The 7,784-nt window shown below is 40.9% G+C and overlaps 1 protein-coding gene across 1 annotated transcript in view; it reads right to left on the bottom strand.

Annotated features, from left to right (window-relative positions):
• Window positions 1-1,247: 1,247 nt before the first annotated feature.
• Window positions 1,248-7,784, bottom strand: part of MYOZ3 (myozenin 3) — a 28,334-nt gene continuing 21,797 nt past the window's right edge. The window contains exon 6 of the mRNA XM_030212884.1: window positions 1,248-3,041. Coding sequence (XP_030068744.1) covers window positions 2,858-3,041 — 184 coding nt within the window. The 3' untranslated portion in view covers window positions 1,248-2,857. The remainder of the gene's footprint in view (window positions 3,042-7,784) is intronic.

The following is a 7,784-nucleotide window of genomic DNA, read 5'->3' as shown; positions in this document are numbered from 1 at the left end:
TGCAGTTGCCACTCCAGTTTGCATGACTGTAGAAAGTGTGTGTGACCCCTGGGCCAGTGCCATCCTATGAAGCACCTTCATAGGTAGTGACTGAAAGTCTGGGTTTCATAACTCCATTTGGTGTCATGATCCACCGTTTGAAAAGCTCTCTTCTAGTCCTTTTATACCAGGAAGGTGAAGTTAATGGTTGCAGGACACGTGTGTAGTAGTCACAGAACAATAACACCGACTGTGTTTCAGATCACATATGCCAGGCTTGGTTTGTAATAGAGGAAAGGGGTGGATGAATACAAATGAGGTTTACTTATAGTAACATAGTAGATGATGGCAGATAAAGATATGTATGGTCCATCCAGTCTGCACTACAAGATAAATTCTTAGCATAAAGCAGTGGTTCCCAAACCTGCTCCTGGAGGCACCCCAGCCAGTCAGGTTTTCAGGATATTCATAGTGAATATACATGAGAGAGATTTGCATGCAGTGGAGATAGTGCATGCAAATCTCTCTCTTGAACGTTCATGGTGGATATCCTGAAAACCTGACTGGCTGGGGTGCTTTCAGCACCAGGTTTGAGAACCTGTGGCATAACATATGATGTAATACTACATGTGCATACTTGATCTTGATTTGTCCTTGCCATTTTCAGGGCACAGACCATGGAAGTCTGCTTGGCAGTGGATTTGCTTCCCAATTACTTGAGGTGCCATCTAAGCACTTCTAAGTTTGTTTGGTTCCATTCTTTCCATATAGGATTCCTTTTGTGTTTATCTTGTGCATTTTTAAATTCAGTTACCACTTTCATCTCCACCACTTTTCTACAGAAGGGCATCCAGGTAACTATACCACCCTCTCCATGAAAATGTAGTTCCTGTCATTATTCCTGTATCAGCTGCTCTACCACCTAAATTCATATCCTCTAGTTCTATCACCTTCCTCTCTATAGAAATGGTTTGTATATTAATACTGTTCAAGTATTTGAATGTCTGTATCATATCACCCCTGTTTCTCCAAGATATACATGTTTAGGTCATCAAGTCTCTCTCCATACATCTTACAGCACAAACCCCCAAACCATTTTTGTCACTTTTCTATACCACTTTGTCTTTTTACGTCCTTAGCAAGTTCTGACCTCCAAAACTAAGCACAGTATTTTAAGTAGGGCCTCACCAATGACTTGTACAGGGGCATCAACACCATCTTTCTTCTGCTGTTTATAGCCGTCTCCATGCAGCCTAGCATCCTTCTGGCTTGTGGCTATGGCTGTGTCCCATTGTTTTGTCACCTTGAGATTCTCAGCCACCATCACCCCAAGGTCCCTCTCTTGAGCTGTGCTAATCAGTCCCTTACATCCAATCTTGTACAGCTCCTTTGGCTTTCTGAAATGCTTGCATTTTAAAACCAGTTAGAGTAGGAACTAGTTTCTGAGCTCATAACATGTAATAAAAGTTGGAGTTAAGTAGGGGAAAAGCAAAGGAATTCTAGTAAACATGTCTGGTTCAGTTGTGTACAAACATTCTAAGCAGTTCGTACTACAGTTTCTCTTTGTAAAAAGCTGTGGCTCTGTATGTGACACAAGCTTCTGTCCTTTTGTACTTAAAAAAAAAATCCCTCACAGTTTAATCAGGTCATGTGCTATAGATTAGCTTTTTGAAAGCATAGGCAAGAGCCAATGCATTAACTAAACCAGGCTCCGTTAATTGTACAGATCTGAAAGCTCACCTTCATTAAAAGGAAGGATGAAAGTGGACTGTTCTCAGGGCTGCAGATTATGTACAGTAAACAGCTGGTGTAAGGTACCTTCTAGTCTGTTCTGAAAGAGTTCTCATTTTCTACCTGTCCTACTCTTTCCAATTAGCACATACCTATTCCTTCTCCCTGACATGCCAAATAGCCATTGCCTTTTTATCATTCTTTGCTCAAGTTTCAGCAAGAGCTTTTGTTTTAAATGTGAGAGTTTTGTTTAGCCTAATACTGATTAAAAACTCTGGCACCCTTTTAGTGTGCCTTTCTTTGTGAGAAATACCAAAGCCCCGTAGAAAAAAAAAATCATTGGCTTGTTACATTTATGTGTGCTTTGAGGTGCTGTCCAATTTATGTCTGAAGTGTGGGGAGGGGGTGGTTGCATAGTTCTTTTCTCCACCTGTGTTGCCAGTTTTCATATAGTGATATTTTTTTTAAAGGAGTTTTGGCATGATTCAGCTTCTTACAATATTGATTCTTGAAATGAAACATACAGAAAGATCCTTCTGTAACTTTTTTTTTTTTCTAATTTAGCTCCACGTGTTAGGGACTTAAATAAAAATCGAGTGTTGCTGTCTTGCTTAGAATCCTCCGCAAGCTCAGCTATAAGATTCAGATTATGACCGAAGATGGAACTAGATAAGCAATGAGACTGTGTAGCTAATCTGCATCAGCTACGGAACTCGACAGTCCTTTTTCATCAAGCTCCTTGGAATTGGTCACATGCTTTCTTGATGAAGAGTGAACTTGCATTTGGAAATTGAGATGGAACCTTAGTGTTTCATAAGCAAAAATGTAAAATGCAGAGCAAATTTTAGATAACATTGAAAAGATAGCAAAACATAAGCAAGTACAAACTAAGGAGACAAAAGTTGACGTGTTGCGGAAATTAACAGTAGCTTTTAAGTTCTTTTTCCTCTGCTGGAGTGAATCTGAGAAACTCAGCATGTGCATAGCTACTGTAGGAGCACTGTATATTCATTTGATAAGAAAGTGGCTTTTTCCCTAAATTAGCTATTTTTGCTGCTTAACTGTAAAGCACTGCTTATTAATACTTTTCAAAAGCCATTATAAAAGTCAAGCTGGGGCATGAGGGGGAAGAGTGTATTATATCACACTATAGATCACACGATTCTGGGATAATGCGCATCTTCCAACCTCTTGGAGCACGGTTGAAGCTGGGTCTTCTGCACATAAATTCCAAGTTACTCATGGTATCTGTGTTATCCTGGAACTGCTCATATGCAGGCATGTTGATCACCCTCTCACCAATTATTAATCCACCAAACGGTAGTGGAGTCCTGGAAAGTGCAAAGACAGCTGAAGTTAACCTCTGTTATCTGGTTAAGTACTTAGTTGCATTGCAAGGCTCTCATACCAAAGAGGGTTAAATATAGGCACAGTAAATTTCATAATGGCTTCTGATCAATATAGTCTAACAAATGCATGAGTGTCTCCATCAATCTTGTTATAGCAAGATATTAAGAAACAAATCTGAAACTGGAGCTGATCACCAAAACCGCCAGTGGGCCACAGTTCTTATTAGATAAAAATAATAGTAGTTATTCATCAGTTCTGATTGCTGAAATGATTGAAATCAAGGCAAGCAGAGACCAGACTGCAGTGCAGTAAAGGGGTACCTGGTCAAAACAGCCCCAACAAAAAAAGCTCCCGACAATAGTCCCTGACATAACAGCCACTGTCAAAACGGCCTGCCACAATACAGACCTTGACATATTAGCCCCCCTGACAAAAGGACCCGATCAGGCTCCCCAGAATATGGAACTGCATTTTTTCCTAATCCTAATAATCTTACCTTGCCAAACAAGATAAGGTTGGTAAGACTATGAAAATGATGACAATATTGTTTTTTTTAATTAGCATGTTCATGGAAGAATAGTTTCCTTAAATAGAACATCATAAATACCAGTTGGTAGCTATAGAATTTTGTTTATTTACTTTATACAATGTAATGCAGTTCATCATCTTTTTTTGTGTTATTTTTTTCTAGGGGGCTATTTTGTGTATGAGTTATTTTGTCATGAGCAGGTTTGTCAAAGGCTGTTTTGTCGGGGTGCCCAGTAAAGGACATGCTTTACTTGGCATAACGGTTTTGGTAAATGTTTTCTGCTTCGGCCTGTTACTAAATAGAAGGCTCTGAGAGATTTGGAATTAAGTGAATGTCAGGGTTAGGCATATTCAATATCGCAGCAGAAAGCTTTAAATAGAAGTACAAGTAGGGGCAGAGAGTCCAGTTGCTGGCAGGGATGTGATACAGAAAAAAAGTGAAGGCATATCTTGACGTCACTAGTAGCACTTAATTCATCATCCATAAATATACCCTGCCTTCCCAACTCGCCTTCTTCTCTCCCCCTCCCAAAGAGAGAGAAATTGGGAACACCACTCGTCATAACTCGAAATAAATAGAGCTAGCAACAAACAACAGTCCCATGTATTAAGGACTGAAACCACTGAAAGAAAATTCACTGGTGGGCAATCAACAAATATTGAGGCATCAAGGTGGCTAGTTTAAGTTAAATGCTGGATGTGGTGTTTACTTAAAACGTATGTTCATCACCACTTTACATATAGGTTGTGGTATTGAATGTATGGATAACGTAGTCAGTGTGCTGGCACAATTCGTTTAGTTTAGACCTGCTATTCAGAAGTCCTAAACTAGACATATAAGTTATCTGTATAGTGGTTGAATAGAGTATTTATTTGTTGCATTTGTATCCCACATTTTCTGACCTCTTTGCAGGCTCAATGTGGCTTACAATACATCATGAGTAACACCTCCTTGCTCTGCCTCAAATTCGGTCCACAAATATACAAAGAATATCAAACCATTTATCAATTTAAATGGTCCTATGGTATCCACCTGTTTTCTGAAAATACACAGATGATAATAGGTTTATGTGATTGGCCACTTCGTGGCAAGTTCATAATTCCCTTTCAATATTGGCCTGACTAGAATGCAGGATATCATCTACACTCACCATGCTTACTTTTCTGCATGCCAAGATTATTCACATAAAAAAAGGAATAAATGTTTGGAATGAGTTAAGCCTTTTAAATCTGGATCCCAATGGAAGAAAAACATATTTTTTCTTTAAAAAAAAAAATGCCCTTTTGATAAGAGCTCCAGCCACTCTCTTTTTTAGGATATGCACAGATTATCAGGTGTACATTTGCTGCAGGCTGTAGCAGTTTTCTGCCCCTTTTCATTCCAGGTTATCTGAAGTTTGGGATTGATTTTGAATATGTGTAGTTGAGAAGAATGTCATGTTCACCATAGGCTAGTTTAATTACTTGTTATGTGTAAATTAAACCTTACAACGATGCATGTGGCTACTGTAAGAAATGCATCTTTGAAAATTGCTCTGTAACAGATAGCCTTGTGCACCCTCCGGGCCTCTGGGTGATGTATGCCCCACTGCTTTATCTTCTTACTAGCCGTTGAGCCCGTGTAAACGGGCTAGTTTTGGAATGGGGGGAGTTTCTGAGCCCCCCCCCCCCAGTCGCCGCCGGTACCCCCCCTAACCGCCGCCGGTACCCCTCCCCCCGGCCCGAGCACTGTCTGTTATTGAACTTACATCGCACCACGCAGACGCAGCAGGCACATCAGCAAAGCTGCCGTCGGGACAGGCTTCCTCTGCCTATGTCTCGCCCTCGTGTGACGTAACGCGATGAGGGCGGGACATAGGCAGAGAAGGAAGGCCATCCCGACAGCAGCTTTGCTGATGTGCCTGCTGCGTCTGCGTGGTGCGATGTAAGTTCAATAAGAAAGACAGTGCTCGGGCCGAGTGGAGGGGCGGAGGTGGCGGCAACTCCGGCTGGGGGGAGCGGTAGCAGTGACCTCAGGGGGGGAGGGGGAGGGTGGAGCGGTTGCGAGTACGTCTGCGGCATGCTCAGTAATGCCCACTCTGTCCCGCCCCCCCTCATCACGTATTGATGCAGGGGCGGGGCAGAGAGGGAAGTCTCTACTGCGCATTTGCGAGTGAGTACGACACTCGCCTTTTATATGTTTGATTTGACTTTCTAGTTTCTTATTTGCATTTTGAACTAGCGGCATCTTACGTTTCACCAGCATGTTTTTATATGTGGTGGCATGTTTGTGCTTTAAAGTTTTTCAAGTGGCTTATGCTGTGAGAAATCAGTACTTTGCACATGATGCATTGAACTTTGCTAGATCTTCATCCATTACCATAAAATACTTCCATAGAGGATTTATCCACTTTTTAAAAATAAGATTTTATAACATATAAAAACCTAAATTATGCCACTTAAAATAGCCAAATTTATGCAAGATTATAAGAACTGATATACAATATATAAACATTTGCTTCACAACACAATGGTCGAATCGGAACTAATAAAGTATAAAGCATAGACCTGAGAGAATCTTGTGTACAATTTTTTATAGCTCATTTATTATTTGTATTTGGTTCCAGAGTATTATTTGGCTGAATATGAATAATGTGTACTGTTCAGGGCTGAATCGGTTCAAACATAGGAGCCAACTGTTCAAACTTCTTGGGGGTGCTAAGCCCAATGGAAATAACCCCTCCCTGGACACACACAAGGAATTTTCTCAATATTGGGGGTGCTCAAGCACCCACCAAACCTACAGAGTTGGCTCCTATGGGTTCAAAAATGCATATTTAGTACAGCTGTACTTGATGGTTGCCTAAACATGTTACAAACTCCAGAAGGAAGCTCTCCTTGACACAGTGCAAGTGTTATGGCAAGCATTAGCAGTATATTTGAAAGACTGAGATCAAACTCCCTATACTCTGGCTTAGGAGTGAGGTTCATTAAAGTCTTGGTATTTATAAAATTAACAAAGAAACAAAAGCAAAAAAGGGCCTTTAGGAGTAGAATAATCAAGACTCCTTTATTCATAAGACCCGACACGGAACATGTTTCAGGGTCAAACAGAGATCAACTGTCTTGAGCAAAACTGTAACTAAATAGCTTTGGATGCTATCAAAAAGAAATGAAAACTGCATCTCGAGTACGGGTCTTCAGTAATCAATGTTTAGTGGTTTTTGATTTTGTTTCTTTGTTGTTTTTGTCTGCATTTTTGGACCCTTTCTTTTTGCTATTTATAAAAGTAGCCCATTTTTATTTCCTTGGGTGGAACTTTTTTCCTGTGCTATCCATGTAAATGCCTGGTTAAATATTTAAATGCTCAATAGATATTCTTTGCCCCTGAACAATTATGTTCTTTCCTAGATAATGAGAAGGTGTCTGGACAACTGCAAAGCCTTTCCTGTTTGCATTTTTTCCTTGTTCTTACCTCCAATATATTTGTTTTTCACTCTCCCTTTAACTTGGGGTCTAAAGAAAGAACTTGTGAAGTTAGCTATTATTTTTGTATTTGATTTCTTAATGTAATATTGTATCTTTATATTTCTGGTAACAAGTAGATACTTGTGAAATATATTTCAAAATGTTAAAATAAAAGTAAAAAAAAAACAAAAAAAAATCTAAACCTAACCCATGTGTGTAAGAGTAATATAACTTGTGTTAGTGCCTTTAAAATACATTTAGAGGCTAATAACACACATTATAGCCATAGCCCAGCTTGATAACTACCCCCTTAATATATATTAATAGTGCCCCAAGTTGATGCCAAGATGGCTGCCAGCATCTAAACGCGTTTGGACCTCGCTGTTCCCTGAAACGTAATGCTGAAAAGATGAGGGAGCGCGCCAGCTTGAGCTTCCCTGACTCCTTCCCTCTTACCTTTGGGCCCGATGGACCTTTTTGCGAGGCCCCGAGGACAAGCCACGGTGGTTGGGAGCGGTCCCATTGGAGCTGCCGGCGTCGCTGAGGAGGTTTTGGCGGCTCCTGGGCTCAATATCACACTGAGCCCCGACTCACGAGCGCCCCCTCCGCAGCCGCAGATGACCAGCTCCCCCTCGCTCAGATCGACGAGGCCCCCGCCACGTAGTGAAGAGGGCACGCCATTGAGAGAAGCCCAGGAACAACTAGTGAGGGGGATTCAACTGGATTCCCTCTCTAGGAGCCAGACTGAG

Source organism: Microcaecilia unicolor, chromosome 8 (assembly GCF_901765095.1).
Source record: "Microcaecilia unicolor chromosome 8, aMicUni1.1, whole genome shotgun sequence".
Lineage (NCBI taxonomy): Eukaryota > Metazoa > Chordata > Amphibia > Gymnophiona > Siphonopidae > Microcaecilia > Microcaecilia unicolor.
This window is presented reverse-complemented; position numbering and strand designations above follow the sequence as displayed.